Source organism: Telopea speciosissima, chromosome 7 (genome assembly GCF_018873765.1).
Source record: "Telopea speciosissima isolate NSW1024214 ecotype Mountain lineage chromosome 7, Tspe_v1, whole genome shotgun sequence".
NCBI lineage: Eukaryota > Viridiplantae > Streptophyta > Magnoliopsida > Proteales > Proteaceae > Telopea > Telopea speciosissima.
Window position 1 is genome coordinate 22,452,671 of NC_057922.1, and position 23,711 is coordinate 22,476,381.

At 38.7% G+C, this 23,711-nt stretch overlaps 1 protein-coding gene across 2 annotated transcripts; it reads left to right on the plus strand.

The window, feature by feature from the left end:
• Positions 1-7,091: 7,091 nt before the first annotated feature.
• LOC122668812 (protein BCCIP homolog) lies at positions 7,092-23,711 on the plus strand. 2 transcript variants are annotated; one of them, XM_043865345.1, is made up of 9 exons: positions 7,092-7,177; positions 21,461-21,647; positions 21,775-21,851; positions 21,973-22,197; positions 22,298-22,507; positions 22,627-22,692; positions 22,852-22,944; positions 23,072-23,128; positions 23,560-23,711. In XM_043865345.1, exons 2-9 carry the CDS (start codon positions 21,494-21,496, stop codon positions 23,656-23,658), a joined length of 981 nt encoding a protein of 326 aa, XP_043721280.1. In that variant the 5' UTR covers positions 7,092-7,177; positions 21,461-21,493; the 3' UTR covers positions 23,659-23,711. The 2 variants fall into 2 exon arrangements, with proteins under 2 accessions (XP_043721280.1, XP_043721281.1); XM_043865346.1 differs by having other exon boundaries at positions 7,109-7,177; positions 21,449-21,647.

Genomic DNA, 23,711 nt, shown 5'->3' on the forward strand with positions numbered 1-23,711 from the left:
TTCTTGACACTGAATCAATAATTTTACTAGCTAGGTAGGCCACATATATCTCCTCCATGTTCTCTACACGGTGGTTCGGTACGTACATTGTATGGTATTATTGAGGTTTATTTGTTATAATTAGTTTACATGATCAACATGCATGTTGAATCATTGAACATGAAACATGGTTTCTCTCTGATGAACTTGTCTACTCTCTTCTTTATGATGATTAGGGTTAGCAACTAATGAGCATTGCTATCAATTTATAGACTGAGAGTAGTGACCAACCCTGATACAAAGAACATTTGGGACTCTCTCATAGTAAGGCCCAATTTGCTAATAGATCCATACATCACACAATCCTTTATAGTTTAGAGCAGGTTAACTGAAAAGCCCATAACCTATTAGGGAGATCACTTCTCGTATTAGGCTCCATCCAACCAAGCTCATCAATCAATACCCATCCACTAATCCATACCCATACATAATGAAAAACATTACATTATTGGGTTCTAGAGATGAAGTATATTTAGTTGCTTTGTACCAGTTTTATAAGTTGTTATGACTCTAGCTATAAGGACTATATATTTGTTCAATTAGGTACATTTTTATTTGGACCGAGTTTCCCACCACCCATGATCACTGAGGGGCATGAGAGGGCAGGAATGGGTATCGGAAGGATATTTTGAAACATACCAAAACCCTAAGAGGGGTTTTTGAACCCTAGGATGGTGGGTGAACCATCTCTATATATGGGTGGAGGAAAATTTTGTCCATTTTATTTTGTTTAAGATGAACACATTAAATCATAAGCATCATAGAAATTCCGTTGTACTTTTGAGAAAAGAAAAGAAAATCTACTTGAATATGAACGTTGGATAACAATGAACATATAAACTTGGATAAATAAAGTAAAATTTTATTTCGTTTACGAATAACATATTGAACCAATAGCCTTTTTTTTTCTTCCAAGTTCATTATCATGATGGTGTAGGTTGTTGTGTCTCCTTTTGCTTTCAAACATGGAAATTTGCTATCAAATAAAAACATCTTTTGATGTGTACATTCTTGTGAGCTCATTTATGCAATGCATCTTCATAGTAGTTGTCTTTGTTGGAATGGTTTGGAAGATATAGATTAGTACTTGTTTTTTCAGTGTCCCTTCTCTTTGCGTGTTTGAAAAGGGGTTCTTCAAAAATATATGCTTGTCTTCGCGCTCTCCTTTCCTTTCTTTGAAGGAGAATGGAAGTGGTCGGATTCATAGAGAATATAGAGGCAAGTTAAATTGACCTTCTCTATATACTTGCATTTACCACATTTGGTGAGAATGAAATATGCGTAGGTGGACTTCCTCTTCTTTAGCATTCAATCAGATTTGGAGCGCCACTGAGTTCGAGATCAAAATTAAGGTCAACTATCTCTATGCCTCGAGATTTGGACCGTGTAAAGAATCGTTATATTGTCTCTTCTTAGGATCTTCATATTCGGCTTCTCTAAAAAGTTTTGTTTGCTTTTTGTTTGGGCTCCTAGTTTGCTTGTACCCTATAGGTGCTCTTGTATAGTTTTCCCTTCCTTGTTTTTGCTTTCTTGCTCTCTTGTTTCCCCTTGGGGTGCCTTGTATAGTTCTATTTTTTTCTTCAAATATTTCTATTCACACATTTTTTTGTGTGATATTTACATAATAATAGTAGGGACAAGGGTTTCCTCTAGTAATTCAGGTGAAAGATATTTCCTCAAGCCAAATCTTACATTAATGAGGGCAGAGGAGAGAGGGGGGGGGGTGCTATTATGACATTTCACTGTTTAGAGTGAACAATGAAATATGAGAGGGTATGTGCGGAACCTTTTCCCTTATAGTAGATAGAGCTTTAGCAGGAGAGGGTAATAGGGAGAATTTGAATTCTAGATTCTAAATGATGTTCTAGTATTATTAATGAAAATAAAGGGGTCCTTCTAGTCGTCACTATGCCTAATGAAGTATAATGGTTCACTATTTGCCACTTGGTAGCACTATATGGTAGTATATGGGTTAGTCCACATGTGATAAAGTACGTACCTCACATACATCCAATGACCAAATTTTAGTTGAAAGTAAATAAAGAAAGTTGCCAAACTCTGTTTAAAGTTTTGGTAAATTAAAATTATCAAAATGCCATAAATTGGAGATAAATATAAAATACAAAATGACGTCTTTTATAATATTAGCTATGGGAGAAAGTTGTTTGTCCGGGAGTGTGGCCTACGCCAGCACTTTCATGAGTCTATCTCTTTCCACTCCATATGAAAAGATACCTTTATTCCCTTGTTTTGAAGAGGAGAGATAGACACATGGGAGTGCTGGCGTACGCCATACTCCCAGACAGAAAACTTTCTCTCATTAGCTATTTTCTCTACTCATTTTAAGCTGAAATTGTACCTTGTGCTGCCATGTGAGTATGTGACAAATTTTGAAAAGTTATACTGCACTAGGTATAGTGACGGGAAGAAAACCCTAAAAGGGTTCTGGTTTTCTTTTCCTGTCCTATGGTTGTTATGTATCAATAGGGTTATCCCTACCGGATTAATGTTGCACTTTTTTTTTTGGGGGTACCTCCATAAACATGGATTTATGTCAACACTTTCATTAAAAAGAAAAGCATGCATGCAAGGTTCTGCCATTCTACATGTTACACGTATGACAAACATGTTTTTATGATATAACTTTTTTTTCTTGTTGAGTATGGACAGAACTTTCATGCATGCATGCACAAATAATTATCACCTCCAATTCGCGGGTACCTCCAATTTCTCCAAGTTCTATAATAGGGGGGAGTGAACCCCACCTTAGGCATTGTTTTCGGACAGGGATAGGATGATCATTTCCGCCCTCATGCGAGGAATCGAAGGAATTGAAGGGGACAGCGAATTAAAGGGAATAACGATTCATGCATCCACCCTCATTCATGTGATCAACTATCCACATACCAATAAAATATCACATCTTATAGTAGTAGAATTATTTGAGGCCATTAAATTAGATGATTGGTCCACTAGAGAGGTGGCTTTCTTTTGTCTTGTAGGGTGAGGGTCCCTTTGTGATGAAAGTATAATTGTGTGTGAAAGAGTAGTTGAGCCATTGATGAAGCTGTGGTCCTCATTATATATAGATCACAAGTACCATTGGATCCAGCTATGCTAGTTTCTATATATACATGACTATATACATAAACACAAAAATAAATATATATTGGTGCAATAGTAAAGCTAGCTTGTGGGTTCTCCTCCCTCAGGCCAAAGAATATAATTGAAATAGATGTAGTTTAGTACTATCTTCATCTTAATACTACTTGCTGAGTGATTGTTGTCAAAGGAGAAGTTTGGTTAATTATACAACGAAATATAGATATAATTGGCACAACAAAATTAATTATAAAAATAATTTGTCCCCTCCACTCTTTATTTGCATTGAAGGCTTTATCGTCTAACATGGTAATCTCTGAGAGTTTTCTAGCGCTTCGTCATATTAGGTTGCCTTATTAGGAATCACAATATTAGGTATATGAACTTGGCATAAGATTGAAGAAAGCACAACTTTTCTCTCTCATTAAGAAACTACACTTCTTTAGTAAACTCTAAACAAAATATTTATGATGTTGAAGGCAACCTTCCCCACCCCCCCCCCCCCTCACCCTCACAACCACCCTTCTTCACTCCTATACATAACATTTATACTTATTTTCATAAAACTCTCTCTCTCTGTCTTGCAATTTCTATCACAAAGTTTGATCTCCAAATGTGCATTTCTTCCTCTCATTCAACGTTCTCTTTGTGGATCCAGATCCTCTACTGCGGAGCTGCCTGGCAGGACCGTGCTGCCCAAACATGGTGCTTCGCATAATGTCTGCCTTACCCTTGCCCGAGCGTCTTGCCCGAGTGGGGGAAAGGCGATCATTGCACGTAACACCGTGTCTGGACAATACGGTCCTGCCGGGCAGCTCGGTAGTAGAAGATCCAAATTGTCCCTTTGTCTGGCCAAAACCCATGTCTCACCTCCATTCCCTTTTTCAAATTAACCTCATGACTAGTGTGACATTAGGAGAGAGTTTTGCATAGTTCATATGATGGATGATATTGTTTGCTCTATTTTTAGAGACACCATTATGCAATCGACAATCCTGAATTAGATAAATGGAGGGATGTTACATTGGTTTCGGCTTGTGAGGCTATGCCAACTAAGGGTGTCAAAATGGAATCGGAATCGAAAACGAAATCAAATTGAATTCACCCAACTGAATAAATCCGGTGCAAATCCAGTTATGGAAATATTGATATTAAATTTGATTTAGTTTGATTTCGAACCAATCACCAGAATAGTGAATTAGATCCGAAATCAAACCAAATAAGTTAATAAATAAATCTATGCATGCCTTAAAGGCAGCGTGGCCCTTGTGCATGCCAATGCAGGGGGGCCAATGGAAGTGTGCGTGGAAACATCAACAAGGGTGGGATTTTCACCTTTCATGGGGATGGGGCAGTCATTTTGCACCCCTCTTTGTTTGGGTGCATGGGCCACACTGTCTTTTAGGGTTCTTTTTTTCCAAAGTTCCGTTTGTTTCGACGTAAAATTTTACCTGAAAAAATATCCATACAAAAAATTATTTTACATGTTGAAAAATTTTCCAACATGTAAAATTGGAACAATTTTCAACATATAGATTTTTTTCATGTAAAATTTTACATCGAAACAAACGAATCCTAATTGTGAAAAAGAATGCTACCTGGTTGTATGGCTCCTACACCTAGACACAGGTTATGTAAAAGTACCGCCCTGCCCCTATGAAATAAAAAATTTTCATTTATGTTGATACTCCTACGTGCACTCTCGTTGGCCCCGCTGTTACAGGGGTTACGTGACCAAACATCGATGTCTTGCCCTAAGATAAAATAAAAGAAAATGAAGAAAAAAATGAAGGGAGGGGATACAAGAACGGAATTCTCTCCCCTTTTTTTTTTTTTTTTTCTTTCTCTTTTTTATAATTTTTACCTAAGAGACACAAAGAAGTAAAAATTGAGCCATGGAGCGCGCCTATGGTCTCCGAAACTTCAAAGCACTCCAATGATTCGAGAGTAGGATTTTTATCCGCTCCAGTACTGGAGGCGCTGCTGTGCGCATCGTGCGGCGTAGCAGCGACCGTGTGTGCACAATGGGGCCCGTTGTGCACATATGTCCACTGCTGCGCCTCCCGATGACACAACAACGGATAAAAATTCCAGAGAGTAGCAACAAAGGCCCGCAAAACTTCAGATTTCGTACAGGTTCTTACCCGTGGTCCTATTATTGAACCATTTAGTTTACTTTTTTTTTTTTTTAATCATGTTTTCTTTTTCTTCTTCCCCATCATGATTTGTGGAATTGATATCTGATCCATCGATTCATATCAATATCGGTGGAGACCAATACCTATTCCTGACAAATCTTGTATTGATGGCTCGGTACGGACATGGGTAAGAATGTAAAAAACTTACATTTTTCGAAGGAATAGATACCGATTACTAAAACCCTGATCCCCATTCTTACTTCGAGCCCAACAGTTGCTCAAGCTTTAACCAGCAACATCAGAGGGTGTACTGAAACCGAATAAGAACCATGTAGTGGAACCGAAATCAAGCTGGAACCGAACTCAACCAAGCATTGGAAACTGAACAGAATCCGACATGAAAATCCGAAAGGGAACTGATTTACACCCTTATTTCCATCAACTCCTCTCTCTATGTCTATGCCCCTTATTAACAAACTATAGTCTACCCTTTGAGTGGTGGGTTCTTTGTACGACTAACTCACCCTCTCCCTATTATTATTATGGGTTTTCTTCCCCGTCGCTATGCCTAGTGAAATATAATACTCATTATTTGTTACATGGCAGTACGCCAGTACATGGCCATAACTATTTATGTGAGTCCTCTTCACATGGACTAACCCATGTACTGTCAAATGGCGAGTAGTGAACCATTATACTTCACTAAGCATAGCGATGCCTAGAATGAAAATGTTAAGGAAAAAGGTTCTCCGAGCCGTTGGGGTAGGGTGCTCTTGCACCTCTATGTTTGTCTCTCTCCTCCTCACATGAAATGACCTTGTCGCCTTTCGATGTATGATTTTTTTTGGATAAATAAATTATATTTAAAAAAAATAAAAATTTAAATACACAAAAAAATAGACAGTTACTCAGAACCCCTTTAAAACAGGCTTAAAGAGGGAAATGGGAGGCCCCTAATAAAAACAGGACAGACCTGTATCAACATATGATATTGTTTTATCGTAGCTAATTGGTGTACTCCTCTATGCTGCTCCCTCAGAGAACCCTTTCCTTGAAAAAACAAAAAAACAAAAGGAATATGTTCTCTATCCCGGAGTGTGGTCTACGCAAGTGCTCTGTGTCTCTATCCCTCTCCTCCCTAATAGAGGACTAATATGTCTTTTTATAGGGGAGGAGAGAAATAAACACATGGGAGCGCTGGTGTAGGAAATGCTCTTAGATAGAAAACATTTCCCCCCAAAAATAGGGTAGGGGTTGTTGTTAGGTCATGTAGCCCGTGTGCCCAGACATAAGAAGAATTAAATGACCACTCTACCCCGTGAGGGCCGACCCCTATTGGATGCCTGTGCACGCCCTCATGCTAGGGCAGGGCCAGGCGACTGACAACATTCTTTTTTCCAAAATAATAATACCTACGTTTGTTTCGGTGTAAATTTTACATGTTGAAAAATTTTCTAATATTTGTTTTCATGAAAAAACAAACATTGGAATAATTTTCAAGATTTAAAAAAATTAAAACTAAATTTTTTGAAGTGAAGATTTTGAAGAAAAAATAGAAACAAACTGAGCCTTCAAATTACATATAACATATGTGACTGTCTGAGGGCTATATTTTAAATAGGCTTTAGTATGACAAAGCTAGCCCTAGACTCGTAGACCCATTCTGTGAGTTGTGGACTGTGCCCCACAGTGTTGACTCCAATGGGCCAATTTTTGGCTTTTGGTCAGTCTAGGCCCAGGATCTCCTATATGTTCAGCCTGTTCAGGGCCTTCAGAGTTCAGCCTTTTAGGAGCCATTAGGCTTTACAGGCCACAGCGTTTTTGTTCGTCTTCGACTCTTCGACACTGTGGAAGCCGGCGGGCGAAAACCGGAATCAGAAAACCCCATTGACGGAGAGGTATGCTCATTTTTGCGTCTGAAGTATCGTTCCTATCCGTGCTTCAGTGAACTATCTGCATGTGCTTCTTCATGGTCAAAACCTCAGCTGCGAGGTTTGGTGTTTATGCGATTTTTTGCTCTTTACTGTCTACTGGTTAGTGTTTGATTTGATATTATTGAGCTTGTGCATTGTGGTTTGGAGTTCTAGTATAAAAGAATTATTCCACGATTCAAAGGTTGTAGTTTACGTTAGATCATTAGAGTGAAATTTTGGAATTTGGAATTGCCTTGAGCAACTGAACTTCATTTATGTGGTCAATATTGTCCTGATAAGACCCTCCATTCTTACAGGATCCTAGCCTTCAATATGGCTAATATAATCTTGATAAAATTGCTGGAGCACAAACCCTCTGTATTTATTTATTTAATGAATGGAGCTGACATATATCTTCCAATTTCTTAATTGATGAATTTACTAATTTTATTTTTATTGTGACACCTGATTTACCTGTTCATTTCAATCGAATGGGGGACTTGTTTGACCTAGCTCAAGTCTGATAAATAGGGTCTAAAGACTTGAAATCATACCACTTGATTAACAAAACCATGACAACCTAGTAAGTAGTTATGGTCTGATAGGGTCGGTAAAGGGTTTTATGGAAAACTGAGCAGAAAAATAGCCAAGGGAGGATAGCCATGGTTACTGTGAGGTTTGTTACCACTCAAAATCTCTTGATTATGTGCCTCTGCAAATTTGGGAAAAGGTTGGATTGATTGAATGAATGCCTACTAGGCTTTACATCTCAGGTGCCTTTTTATATATTGTATGACCATCATGTGCCGATGCCAATGCAGCCTCCGTAGACCGTTTAGTCCCTTACTTGCTTAGCTACCTTAATGTTATCCGAGGTGACTGTTGACGAGAGAAAAACAGAGTGAGGGTTATAATGTTTTCAACTAGTACAACTGTTCATATTTGTATCAGATGCTCAAAGATAGAGGGTTGCAATGGTTACTAGCCATCACACCTCTTTCTTCATATACTTCACTTACAAATATAAATACAAATGCTATGGTTCCCCTATTTCATCCTTTACTTGGTTAAATTTGACCAATCATTAGTGTCGAATACATTGTGTCGAATTCTAACTGACCATAAACAGCCTTCTTATCCCAACCTTAAAGGGGGTAAAAATAAGGGGAATAGCCATTAACAGAAAAGAAAAAGAAGATTATAAATATTCTCACTTAGGTCTAGTTAACCATACAAAAGGTGTTTGTTGACCTTCAATTCAGATTTTTAAGTATGTGCACATGGTGGTTGATGTGAAAATTCATCCATGAGATTGTCTAAATTGTCATACAATGCATACTGGATTTATTTTTTCAGTGGGGTTGGGGGAGGGATGGCAAAGAACTGTTGGTCACCAGTAAATGTTTTGTTCCTCCTGTACTGAGAGAACAATAAAATGTTTTTGTTTCTCATACATGTGATCTTGATTGAATACCTTTTGTCTTTTAACTTGTAACTGAGCACTAACCACTGATTGTTTCCTAGCCCAGTTTTTTTTTTTTTTTTTTTGGGGGGGGGGAGGTGTTGGGGGGCTGGGAATGTAGTTACTGAGCTTTTTATGATCCATTGCAGCCATAGATCCACTATGCTATCTACTTAAATAGCAGTGAAAAAATAACTGCAATAATTTGCTGTTACTGTCATTACAATGACTCTTATATATCCTATTATTTTGGACCATGGGCGAATTTAATGATAAATAAATTTATTTTATGATATTAAGGAAAAAATTCTGAGATAAATTATTGGAAAACATACTTGACAAAAAAATACTGTGAGAGGCCCAAGAAGTGTCTGCCACGATAATTGCTATTGTAACTATTATGGGACACGTCTAGGATTGAGACTGTTCTGCTGTGCCAATTTGTGGATGTAAAGTAGTTTTCTGCTATCTTTATGGCTCTAAACTGGAATTGGGCATATTTTCTCTGATTACTTACAAAACAAAATATTATGTATAGAGAGGAGAATTTACATCTTAGCTTTGTCGGGGAGTATTACAACTTCCTAATATTGCCATAGAAGCCAGAAATCTAACCTCATTATAGAGTTTATCATCAGTACTCCAAGCTAGGCTAGGATGCTATTGTTGTCTCTTAATCATGTAACCCTAATGTCTCTGTCATGATATCTTTACCTGTAGTGTTTATTACTTGTTTACCATTTTTATTTTGAATTTTTAGTTTTATTGTTTCAATTCGTTTGCCACTCATCCCATTCCATTCAATTTTTCTTCCTTAATAATTGGTTCAGTGCGTGCCTGTCATCAATAAACAACATAACAAGTTTTCTATTGGGCAAACACACTCTAAATTTGAACACAAAAGGGTCCATGAACAGGTTTGTAATTAAAGGAATCTTAAAGGGTTACTAAAGTAGAATAGAGAATGGGTATGATGAGTAATAAAATTAAAGGATAAAGACTCACCTGGAAATAAAAGAAAAACTAATGACAAAAGAATATAAGAGAAAGAGAGGGGTAGTTTAAAAAATAAAAAGAAAAGATAATAGAAAGAAAACAAAGCACTAAACAGGGGTAATATATGGAATATGGGGTTTAAAATGAGGAGTCGTGGGTTTTGGCTGGGGCCTTGGGGTTACCGATTGCAGCCTCCTACTTGGACTCTGATTCTGTTGAACCAGAGAGGAAGAATGGAGGAAGGCACTGCTAGGAAAGGAGGGGCTTCACAACTTTGATGGACACGGAACTGGTTTCTCTGAGGAGTTCTGCCATGCAAAAAAAACTTGGTCGACGTTGATAAAGGAGTTCTGGTTGCAGAAGAGTGGAATCAACTGCAATTGAGAGGCTTTGTTCGCCGGCAGTGGTATGGTCTGAACCAGGTATGAAGCTTTTCGTCTTTTTTTTTGTTAAAATCCTGTCTCTTGCCCTTTCTTCTCTTCTCGCTTTCCTTTTTCTGTTTTTGTTTTTGTTTGTGGTTGCTGGCGGAACAGGTGAGGGTCGATAAAATTGCAGAAAAAAAAGGAAAGAGGCAGTGGGGGAAAGGTTAGCGCTGGGAATCAAAGTGGGGCTGGATTTTCTTTCGATTCCTCTGTTTCCAACAATTTAGATTTTTTTTGGAATGTAACTGCTGTGGGGGTCAGAGGGTGGAGGAGTGTAACGGAGGGGTGGTGTGTTTTTTTATTTGTTCTGCTGGGGATGGCAAAGAAAGAGGACTGTTACGGTGTTTTTTTTTTTGGTGGTTTGCTGGTACAGTGGGGAAGATGGGGAAGGTTGGGGAGATGGGATGAAAGGGGTTTGCTCTTGTTACCGTAGGATAGGAAAGTGGTTTGGGAAGGGGGAAGGAGGAGAATGAGATGAGAGGTGTACAGGGAAGGAGATGGGGATCCTTTGGCTCTGATATCAAATTGGTGAAGGGCTGGTGAGGAGAAGAGAGGAAGCTGGGAAAAATCAGAGTTGCAGGAGGAGAGAGGAGAAATCGCTTAAGAAGAAGGGGGGGGGGGGAGGGAAGAAGAGTGCACACACACACAGCCCTCAAGCTACTCAAACCATAAACTCAATTCATTCTTCAAATCTGTCTCCAACGATGGGGAATTACATTATATATAAAGAGAAATAAAAGACTCCTAATTACTTCCTAAAACTTAGACTAACTAAAGTAGAAACTCAATAAAACTCAAATTGGAAATTTCCCTGTAAGTCTAATAGCTACCCCAAAATAAAAGATTACATATCTTTCCCAAATAAAATAAATTCTAAATATCGTACTGAACCAGAACATGGTTGGGAACTGGTTCATCTTGGTTTGGATACCCAACTGGGTTTGGGTCGGTCCAAGGTAGTGTATCTGCATCACCTTCCACTAGCTCTTTTAGTACCTTCAATCTGAATCAAGTCACTCCTTCGAACTAGAGCATCCGAAGGCCTCCATTGAACATGGCCATGCCACCTCAGTTGGCTCTCTTGAAGCTTATCTTGAATCGGAGCTACTCCCAAATCTCTATTATGATCATTCCTTATTTTATCCTTCTTGGTTTTGTCACTCATCCATCTCAACATCTTCATCTCCACTACACTTAGCTTATCTATGTGACGCTTCTTAATTGCCCAACAAGCCGCATCATACATCATAGCCGGTCTTATGATTGTCTTGTAAAAATTTCCTTTAAGTTTTAAGGAATCTGTTGATCCCATAACACTCCGAATGCACCTCTCCTCTTCATCCATCCTACTTTAATTCTTTGTGAGCCATCATCTTCTATATCACCTTCTTTACTTATGATTGATCCTAGATACCAAAAATGATCACTTTGCGGAATCTCCATCTCATCAACTTTCCCCCCTTCATTGTCTGTCCAGGAGTTACTACAGTTACACACCATATACTCCATCTTCGTTCTACTTATTTTAAAACCTTTTGATTCCAAGGTTGATCTCCATAACTCCAGTTTGGCGTTAATTCCAGTAATTGTCTCATCCACCAAAACAATGTTAGCAAAAAGCATGCACCAAGGGACTTCATCTTGGATGTCTCTGGTTAACGCATCCATGATAAGCGCAAGCAAATAAGGGCTTAAAGCGGATTCTTGATGTGATCCAACTGTAATTGGGAATTCACTACCTTGACATTCCATGGTTCTTACATTAGTCACCACACCATCATACATATCTTTAATTAAGTCCACATATTTACATGATACCCTTCTCCGCTGTATTATCTACCCGATTAACTCTCTAAGGACTCTATAGTAGGCTTTATCAAAGTCATTAAGACCATATGGAGATCCTTCTTGCCCTCTTTATATCTTTCCATGAGTCTCCTAACTAAGAAGATATGTAGGTAAGTCACCTAAAGGGCTTATTTTATTGAAAATAAGCTTTGGGTTGGGTTATGTAGGTGTTGGGTTTTTTATCCCATGGGTTTACTTTGTATTTGGCCAATTTAATGAGCCTAAAATATGGGTAGAAAGTAGGAAAACAGGATTTACTTAATTAATTTAGTTAGAATCCTGTTTTGAGTCTGTTTCTTCCATTATTTTAGTTTCCTAGTCAATTTATGTTACCTTATTAGTTACGGATTGGATTAGGCCTTTCCTTTTTAGTGTTTGAGTCTGTTTTTGAGTCTTCTATGTAAGTTTATAAGGGCTTACAACCTTGCACACGAATTTATTTAATGAGATTGAGAAAAAAATAACATAGCCTTGTGCTTTGCTCTGTGAGAGAGTATGGTGAGATGTCATTGGTGAGAGACCCAAATACAGTGAGAGGCCGTAGGTGAGAGACCCGGGAGAGAGTGGGATACTCGATCCAATCTTATCCTTCTTTTCTATTTTCTATTTTCTTCTATGTTTCTATTTCAATCAATTTCATTGTGTGATTTGCTAAAGTTCTTCAATTGTTCCCTAGTATTTTGAAGACCAAATCAGCATTAAACTTTATTCAAGAAGATTCTATCTGGGGCTAGGTCCTCTGTGATCCAGGTTACATTAAGATAGCTTTCATCGTGGATCTTCTTGGCATAAAACCAAATTGGTTCTCTGAAATAGTGGTTTACTTTATGAGGTGGATTTCAATAATTCTTTCCTATGCTTCACCGTATGACTCATTAGTTTTATGCCTCTATAGTTATTTTTGTAAATCGGTACCATAATGCTTCGCCTCCATTCGTCTGACATTTTCTTTGTGCTCATAATCTTGTTAAACATCTTGGTTAACCAAGATAAACCATAGACTCCTAAGCTCTTCCACACTTCTATCGGGACTTCGTCTGGGCCTGGGGCCTTGCCTACTTTCATCTTTCTTAAAGCTTCTTTTGCTTCAGAAACCCAAATTTTGTGTAACACCCTGAGGTGTCAAGTTGAGTAATGGGCTTACCGAGGCCCTATTACTAAAAGAATCTTCGTTAAGTAGACTAGAAATACTTTTTCCATCTCTTTTGAATGTCCTCATCCCTTATTAGTACTTTACAATCATCATTTTCAATACATTTAACATGGTCTAAATCTCTACTCTTCCTTTCTCTTATTTTAGCTATCTTATAGATAATTTTTTCCCCTTCCTTCGTGTTTAGATTATTATAAAGATCCTTATATTTTGTCGCCCTTGCTTTCCTCACAATCTTCTTAGCTTTGTTTTTGGGAAATTTATACCTTTTTAGGTCCTCAACCTTCTTAATCCATTGCCAAGTCTTGAAACTGGCTTTCTTAGTTTTAATGGCTGCTTGGACTTCATCATCCCACCACCAAGTGTCCCTAGGGCATGACGTATACCTTTCGTTTTCCCTAGAACCTCTTTAACAACCTTCTTAATACAGGTCGACATCTTGTTCCATATCATGTTAGAATCTTCCTCAAACGTTCCACTTTCCTTGTTTGTGTTGCATATGGGTTGTCATTGTTGGCAACTAAGAGCAGTGCAGTGATGAGATGGCCAGTCTTGAGGTTATGGAAGTGTCCAGTGGCTCAAGAAACTTTGTTTGATAGTGATTCAATGTGTTTGGAAGTGTTTGGTGGTCTTTGAATTCACTCTTGTATCTTATTTCATAAGTCACCGTGGCTGTGCTACCTTCAGGGATTTTTGCAGTGGGTCCTGCATCAAATTTTGGAAAAGCTTTAAACTAGAAAAAGTTAGTTCGTCGAGTCCTCTTTCCATCGGTTCAAACGGTTTGTCAATCTGACGTCAAATGAGGAAGTTATGAGTTTTCTCGTACGGGTGCGCAGAATGGAAGCAAATCTGGAAAGTTTGGATTTTGAGTCTTGCTCTCCGCCAGCCTACAGTTTCATATTTGTGTCTCAGGGGTTTGTTTGCAAATAAATATTAATTTTGCTTTCAATGACACAAATAGATGGTACAGGGGTTCTTTTGAAATTTACAAGAAATTGGAGATGTAAAGTTGCTTTTGAGAACATTTGAAATTATTTCTCCAAAAAGTTCTCAAAAGATGTGCCATTGACTTCTCCAAAAAGCTGTTTTAAGCAATACCCATCTTGAAGATTCCTTTTGTGAAGTTTTGATTAGTTAATCTAAAAGGGTTATTTTGGTACTTTTAAAAAGGTCTTTTTTTGTACAAAGGAGAAGTTGCTTTCTTCTCCAAAGAAAAAAGCTACAGAACCGTGGAGAAAAAAAAAAGAGAGAAGAAAAAAAAGGGAGAAAGAAGAGGGAAAAAGAAGAGAAGAAAAGAAAAGAAGAAAGAGGGGTTTTTGCTTGAAAAATAGAGCAACCAAATGGGTGAAGATGGAATCTGATCTCTCTCTCTACAGCTTTGATTTTTGAAGAAATAGAAGGCTTTTTTGGGGTTCCATCAAGCTTGTTCTCAATGATTTTTTTGAAGATCTATTTATGGAGAAAGTGGGGTTTTTGATTGGTTCTTGAAGAAATACAAGAAGAGGAAGAGACAAGAAGAAAGGAGCTATCTGTGATCCCCTTATGGCAGTGTGCACTTGAAAACCCAAGTCTCTCCTTGCAAGGGAAGAGTTAGTAGTTCCAGTGGGCTCGATCACATCTGAGATCGGTACAGACAAATGGTTGTAAGGCTTCCAATCTTCCATTTTTCTTTGTGATTGTCTGTGGTCTCTATTTTTGCTAGTGTTAGGTGATACATGTTGATAACCTAAGCTAGTCTGAGCTTATTTGTAGGGTATTGATATAAACCCAACTCTATTGATTTTTGTCTTGTATTTAGTAGGTGCTAAATACTGGGAATGGGTGCTCTCAGGCATTGGGTACTTTTTGTACTGGCTTAATTGCCCTCTCAGTTCTATGCTGAGAAAATTTGGGTGTGGGTGCTCCCAGCTGTAGGTGCAGCGAAGTTGAGTATTTGAGCAAATACGAAGCCCATAGTGGCATTGCTCCGTGGATGTAGGCAACTTGCCGAACCACGTATACCTTGTGTTGTGCGTGTGGATTTTTGCATTATATCTTTATTGTTGCATTTGGAGTGTGTGGGCTGCAGAATGGGTGTACACACTTGGTAGAGCCTTTGAGTCTGGCTGGGGTGTGTACACGACCTTGTGGTTTGTTTTCAGATCCGCCCAGTAATTACCAGTGTCAGTGGGGAAGAAATTGAAAAATTTACATCACTGATTCACCCCCCTTTCAGTGATAGCCATCGAACAACAGTTTGACCATTTTATCCATAAATGAAGTCAAGTAATCTCCTTTTAAGCTCCACCACCTTATCTTAGGGCAAATAAGCTCTCGTATCTTGCAATTCTGCAAGGTGAGGCAAATATCTAGGACTACCTATCTATATTGAGTGGTTAGGCTCTCCCCAAGTATAATCTTACAGTCCTTACAGAGCAGTTTGTCGGACCCTCTTGTTAGGAAGTGTTGCTGTCGGAATCTGAGCTAATGACGTGTATGACGTGCAAAAGGATGAACTGCACAAGAGAGGCCTGAAGCGGACTCCAAGGGGGGACTCTCCTCCGATGCCAAATTCAGATCCGTGCAACGATAGTATGAGAAAGAGGTACGGAAAGAGCAATAGCTTCGAGTATTTATGGAATGAATGTACCTTGGGCCCTCCTTTACTATATAAAGGATAAAGGGTTGTAGAGGGGGTTGCAGAGTCCTGATTGGAAGAAGAGTTCTTCCCCCTTGGGGGACTCAGTTAGCTCCCTTGTGCATTACGAAGTGGAGGTCATGCTTTGCTCAAATTGGGGATCGTGCCCTATTTTTCAGCCGGTGGTGGAGACTTCGAATCCCAGTACAACTCTGCTAGTGGAGGGTCAGCAACTCGTGCAGAGTTAGAGTCCTATTGGGGCTCTAATGCTGATGAATCCATTTCCTAACTAGTCTTATCAGCTTTGGCCCGGTTTTTTCCTTTGATTAGTCTCTCGCTACGTGTCAATTGTTCATTGGAGGGGTGTTTTTATGTACATCAGATGCCCCCTAATTCCTTGGACATGTAATGGGTGCAAGGGAGTATAGAATTTGAAATCTTCCCTTTTTCTTCCCCCCATTTTTTTAGTCGGTCAAAACTTGAATTTAGTTGGCCACGACTAGTCGGCCAAAACTTGAGTTCTGATCGGCTGCATTATTAGTTGGCCAAAACTTGAGTTTTGGTTGGCCGCGTTTTTAGTTGGCCAAGGCTTGAGCTTTTACTCAGCCACTTTTAGTTGGTCAAAACCTAAGGTATTACTTGACTGAAACCTGAGGTTTTCTCGGCCACTTTTAGTCGGCCAAAACCCGAGGTTTGCTCGGCCACTTTTAGTCGGCCAGGAGCCTGAGTTTACTCTGTTTAGTTTGGTTGGCCAAGAACCTGTGTTTAGTGTTTACTCGGCTTGAATGCCATGTACCTCGGTTGGGTTTGCTTGGCTTGAATGCCATGCACTTTGGTTGGGTATGCTCAGCTTGAATGTTGTGCACCTCGGTTAGGTTTGCTCGACTTGAATGCCGTGCACCTCGGTTAGGTTTGCTCAGCTGATGATGCTGAAAAATTTCATACATACTCAGAAGACTAGTAATGATAACACGCCTGCAAAATTTCACGATGATCCGATAACTAGAAGTAGGGTTCTTGAAAAATCCTTTTTGAGTAAGTACTCATCAAGAATTGCAGAAAATCATGTTAGACAATCAAGAAAAGAAGATCAATCCAGTCAATATGATCACAACAACTCTTGAGGATGATAGAGAGAGCAAACAACCAGTTAGAAACCAGCAAGAAACAATATTCAGATCACAGTAACAAGAGGCTAAGGTAGGGAAATCAAATCCAATAGCCAGTAACAAAACATGGTCTTCATGTGTTGTCCGGAAACATCTATGACAAACCAAATAAAATCTTAGCATTGACATTAGATCAGTAGCAAAAGATAATAAGACAAAAAACTCCACATGCAGGATATCCAAATAGGCCAGAATAAGACCAAAATAAGAAAGTCAAAATCAACACCTCTGATCTAGGTCAAACCCTGGTCGAGTGTGTTGTTATCCCAGTAGAATTGATCCCCACCAGAATATAAAGAGGATTCCCAACGGTTGGATAGAGTGCAGTGGCCAATATTTAAAAAATAGGAATTTCAAGAACTCACAATCTGCCAATCAGAACCAGATCGGATTCTGGGTAACAGTATGCTTAATGTAAAGAATAGAACTCCAGAAGATCAAGAAAAACCAATGGTCAGATTTAGAGATATTGGGGATTCCTAGTTGCAGCACGAAATCTCCAAAACCAGGGGAGCCACAGGGTCCTATAGTACCAGGAAAAGGTCTAGCTCAGCCAGGTTAACTGCTATTATAAAATCAAGAGAACAGCAGTACAAAAGTCCACCCAAGATAGGAGAATACAGGAGCATCATCCACAAGCCATAGAGACGGATTCCAACCCATAGCCACAAGGTTACCAGATGGAGAGAACAGCAGCAGCCACAGGGTGTAAAACAACCTTCAAATACTCCATAGATTATCAGCATATCTGCAGGAAGGGAAGAAGCTCATATATCAGCAATCCTTTGAATCAGAATCAGTATTCATCAAAGAATAAGAAACCCTATTTTTTTCCAGCTAGGGTTCAGAGCTCCCCCCCCCCCCCCCCCTCTTTTTCTTCTTCATAGCTCTGATACCATGTAACAAAATCAGATATCACAACCACAATCTATAAAGAAGAAGAAGACAACAGAGAGAGAGAGAGAGAGAGAAAGAAGAAGAGAAAAGAGTGACCACGACGGGAGAAGAAAGGGAGAATCACCTAGAGCCGCGATAGGATTCAAAATTCCTATCATGGCCTAGGCCCACTACTTATATTAAATTAAGAATACTACTTAGAGTTAACTCACAAACAAGTTAAATAACAAAGACTATCAATGACTTAACTAGATTAAACATATACAAACGACTTAACAAGAATGGGTCCCCCTCAGGGTACACTTCAACAAAAGAAAAATAGAAACTAGGGCATGTAAGTTGCTGCCACAAGACACCAAAAGGAAAGTAATGAATTGCCACTACTTGGGAGGTTCGATGGATTTTATGGTGGCTGTTCCTGCACTATCATATAATCTGAGACTGAGAAGGCGGCAACAGAAGACTAATGGACAGAATAGCAAGTCAAAGATCAAAACAGAATAGGAGAAAAAAATGATATGCAAGTAAGGGAAAGATCTGACCTTTAATGGAAGAAGAAGAAGAAAATAGAAAGAGAAGTAGAAGATATGCTAGGCTTCTCACCCAACTGCGGAGAGGGAATTCCTCCAACTCCAGCCTTGGCACCCCACCAAGGTTTCCTTACTGTATCCCACAGTAGAGAAATTCTGAATTCCACAGAACCATGCTCTCTCTCATACAGAAATCAGTGAGCATAAGCCTAACAAATTGTTCAAATCATTTGTGGTAGTGTCTTCCCCTATGCTGTATTTATAACTTCAATGATATAAGCAAAATAGGAAAGCCCCTATGCATGGAAGGAGGAATCCCTTACAACTTAAGTTTTCCACAAAATAGAAACTCTTTTAAGAGTCAATTTAATGGTGTGCTGGCAATTTGGTAATTATCAAAAACAATTTAGGACCTTTTCAAAAAAAAAAAGAGCCGAGGACATATAGGTTAAGTAAACTTAAGAGGTAAGGACCAATCTAGTATTTCGAAAATGGTCTGGAGAGTAAATAGAACAAAAGTTTGGAAATAAAGGTCTGTTGTGTAAATTAGGAAGAAACTGTCCTTATTTGTAAATAGATATGTTTCTTTTTCAACCTTAGAATTGTAAACAGTAACCCCAATGCTAACTTATCTGGTCTTTGATTGAGAAAATTCAATCGATTCAGCACTAATCAACCTGTTGCTTCAGGAGTAGGTTGGTAACATTTTACTCTTTAAACCCCAACAGATTATCGTTCAAAACAGTGGTTGGAAAATTAAAAAAAAGAAAAGAAGATAACTAACCCAGGCAGAAAAAGTGGAATCAAAAGAAAAGGAAAGAACAAGGAACAAAAGGAAGAAAGCAAAAAACTAGGAAGGAGAAAAGAGGGAAGAAATTGGGAAAACACGCCTGGAGTGATCCTGGTCTGAATTGATGAAGAAAGGGAGGAAAACGCATGTTCAGCAGTCGTACTCAGCAATAGAATTAAAAAAAAATCAATATCATTCCAATAGTCTGAGAGAATTGATGGATTACATTACATATATAGATTCAAAACTTTATTTCCTAATCGTCATCTGAAACTAAATTGAAGATAGAATTCAAACTAACTAGGACTCCTACGACTGCTAAACAGGAATAAATAATAAATATAAATTAAAAAACAACCCCAATAATTAAATAAAACCCTAACTAGATAATGGGGGGGACCGGGAAGGAGAAGAGAGAAGCTTAGGAAGAAATCAGAATTGCAGGGGGAGGGGGGGGGGGAAGAGAAGAAGCCCTGAGAAGAAGAAGAAGGAGGGGGGGAGAGAAGAGTGCACACACACAGCAGACTCAATTCATTCTCATTAATCTGTTCACCATTCCTTCTCAAAATACGGTCTTTTAAAAATTCAAAATTAAAAAAAAAAATGAAGAAAATAACTCCTTAACAACTACTTCTACATCAATAACTGCCCCCTAATAACTACTTCTACAGCAATAACTGCCAAATAACTCTAAAAATAAAAGATAAAACATAAATAAACTAAATGCAGGGCTGGTAGGGCTTGGGTTGTGCCTGAGATGGTATCCCTTGGAGTATCTAGTTGGGCCTGGGCTAGGCTAGTAGGAGCAGCCCCAAAATGTCCTGCATCAACTCTCCCTTGCTTTAAAAAAACTCGACCTCGAGTTTGGATAAACCCAAGAAACCAGCCCATGTGATGCACATCCATGCCGTTCAAAAGCTCCGGTAATTCACGAGAAGAGGAGATGAAATCTTGAAACAGCATGTGCTCTCAATATTGTTGAGTGGAATGTCGAAGTCATACGCCATTACAGTTGCAACATCTCCGTGTTGTTCGTCATTCCAACTTCAGATGAGATGGAATTATATGGAACGATTGGTTGTTGCAATCGTGTGGGTAAAGGGGTTCAATGGATGTTAGGGTAAAGAGGATAAGGTAGTTGTATATGAGTATTTTGGAGTTCTGGCTTGGGGTTTCTAGAACAGGGAAGGGAACAAGATAAGAGAACTTAGATAGGAGAAGAAAGATAAGAGGGGAAGAGAGACTGAAAGGGAGAAGAATTTGAGAGAGGGAGAGATCTCGCAAGATGGTGGGGATGAAAGCTTTAGCCACACAGGAAAAGAAGAAGAAGAAGAAGAGAGATTCACCCAACCTGACTCTGATATCAGCTAATGGGGGAACCGGGAAGGAGAAGAGAGAAGCTTAGGAATAAATCAGAATTGCAGGGCGAGGGGGGTGGGGGAGAGAAGAGTGCACACACACAGCAAACTCAATTCATTCTCATTAATCTGTTCATCATTCCTTCTCAAAATACAGTCTTTTAAAAACTCAAAATAAAAAAAAAAGAATGAAGAAAATAACTCCTTAACAACTACTACGGCAATAACTGCCCCCTAATAACTACTTCTACAGCAATAACTGCCAAATAACTCTAAGAATAAAAGATAAAACATAAATAAACTAAATGCAGGGCTGATAGGGCTTGGGTTGTGCCTGAGATGGTATCCCTTGGAGTATCTAATTGGGCCTGGGCTTGGGCTAGTAGGAGCAGCCCCAAAATGTCCTGCATCACTACACCTATTGGACCAAAACCCAGGTTTGGACCTGGTTCTTCTTGGTCTGGGCTTCCAGACTGGGTCATGTCGATCCAGCCATGCTTACGCAATGGCATCACTTTCTCTCCTTTTTTCCCCTTGTTCGTATGGCCAAGTTAAATTAGCTGGTGACTTGTTTGTGAACCTTTCTTTATATTTTTTGTTCTCTATGCACCCCCAAGGGAAAAAATAACTTTTTTTAACGGTTGAATTTCTTTCAATGCACTTCTGTCAAAAGAAAAAGTTTCTTTCAATGCACCTAATAAAACAGCAATATGTGCTTAATCTGCAGCCCATTCTAAGAGCTCTGTAAAATTCTTAAACCCCATTAATGGAAGTGTCCAAACCCTAAGGGGATTTAGGATGATGAAAGCTGCTGGATGTATGGGCAGAATAGGGAGAAATATGTATGAAAATAAAAGCACACAGAAATACCCACAATATACGCACATTAAAGAAGCCTACTGCAACAAAATCTAGTGGTCCAAAGGCCCAATACCAAAATGACCCAAGACCTCACTTCCATTAAAATGCCTTTTCTGTGATTTTCTGTATCACCCATATTTGTTATAGCCATAACCTTTGCTGCAGATCTTATTAATATTGTCCTTTAAAGAAGAAGCTATGCCCCGAAGACCAACAAGACGCATCCGTTTCTCGAAACCACGGCCTTCTGTTTTCTCTGCCTTTGGTCGTTCTGTTGCTGCCTCAACCTTCAAGCACAAGCGTCAAACCCACAACCCCAACTTCAAAGAAAAAGTTCTCTCCAAATGCGCAGGTATCATTGTACATGTAATTCTTCTATTTTTGGCATGATTTGTCTTAGTTTTGGTTTTTGGAATTGTCAGCATGTTCTTTGGAGTGTCATGGTTGTATTTGATTTTCAATGAAGTTATATGTTCTAGATGATGACAAATTCTTGAAGCACTCTGTGAAAGATGAGATGGGAGGATCCGAATCTTCTGATGAAGAAGAGCACAATGTAAGCTCCTGTTTTCTTTAATATTTCCCATCCTTCTACCACTTCTTTCTTATTACTTTATGCAAGTTCCCTTAATTTCGTCGTTATTCTTTGTTCTTATTCTAGTCTGTATCTTGTGAAGGAAATCGTCCAAGCTGATTTTGCATTCTTTGATCCAAAACCTGATGACTTCCATGGAGTGAAGATCTTGCTTCAGACCTACCTGGATAACAAGCAGTGGGATTTGAGTGGATTTGTAGACTTGATACTGGCACAGACCACAGTAGGGACAGTGGTTAAGTTAGAGGATTCAGACGAAGATGGTCTGTTTTCAGTTGTTACTGCTCTTAACATGGGGCGATATAAGGCACTCAGAATTCTCTTTAAGTCTTCTATATTATTAGTGCTGCTATTATTCTTGCATTTCTAAAAACTGGTTTAAAATATTCCATGTTTATTCCTAGCAGGATCACGGATGCATTACTGAGCTCAATGAGTTCTTGATTGAAGTATGCCAAGAGAAGGATGTATCCAGTAAACTTAGATTGTTTTTGGGAGAGGAAGCATCAAATGTTGGGCTATTGGTTTCCCAGCGAGTGGTGAATCTTCCTCCTCAACTTTTGCCTCCACTCTATGATGCCCTTTTTGATGAAGTCTCATGGGCAACAGAAGATGAGGTCAGATGAGATATAATTTGTAATGGGTGAGGTTGATGTTGCAAGAAATTCCTCTTTCCGTGCATGTTCTGGGAATGACTTCCATATAACACTTATCTTTTGTTATTCCTTTCTTAAAGCCAACTGAGGAGCTCCAGGATTCCTTCCGCTTTAAGTTTTATTTAGTGTTAACTAAAATCTACAAGGTATGCTGCGTCAGTATTTTATTGTTCCTTTTATCCTGTTGATTTATTTTTAGTATAGAATTTTTTCCCTGACTGTTCATGATGTTATGTTCTTAATTTTGCCTATCTGTTTTGACAGTTTTCTTGTATTTTTTTTTTATCCTTGTTTGCTAATGATAGCATAAGAATGCCAACCAACAGAAGGGTACTTCGAAACATTGCACTGATGAACCAATAATATATCTTAAGCCAGAAGATGAAATTTTTCATAAGGTACTAATACCTCTCCTTGTTTTATTCTTTTCCCTCGAGTAATGAGTACAGGGTACTACCTATACTATATTATGCCCCTACATTGTATCCTGCCTTTATTCTTGTTCATTCTCCTAAATCATTTCAGTTAAGCTCATGGTCCTTCAGTTTTCCTCTTCGGACTCAGCAGCCGGCTATGCATGAGGTATGTAGTAGTCTTTCGAACCTTCTGGTATTATCTTGTATAAACTTTCTTTTAGAAACTGAATTGGTTTCATCAACTATTATACTCTTTTCTTTTGGTCTGGAAAATTTATTGTACTAATTTCTTATTATCAATACATATGCTATTTCATCACTGGTTGTATGTCATAAAACCGATATTGGATTATTTTCTCTCGTCTACTCAATTTCCTTACATGTTGCACAGTGTGAAACTTCATTTTTATTTTGGGAAATTCAGTAACTCAGTGGTCTCTCTTATTTAGTGTTCATGTGGCTTTTATTAGTGCTGCCATCTTCGTTGGCTGTTATCAAGTTTTTTTTACTAGTGAGGGTTTCACTGCTCCTTTGTTTAAAGTGTTATGAGTAGATGCAATATGCATTCTAATTTGTTATTGGTAATTACTATTGCAGCTGAGGAATTACACGCTGACGGGACTCGTCATGGCTGTAGAAGCAAACAATGTTCCTACATTTCGCAAGGAGTTGAAATCTCTAATAAGTGAATCTTGAGGCCATCCCAAAGGTGTTGTGACGTGGCGTTTTTCTATTCATATTTCCCCACC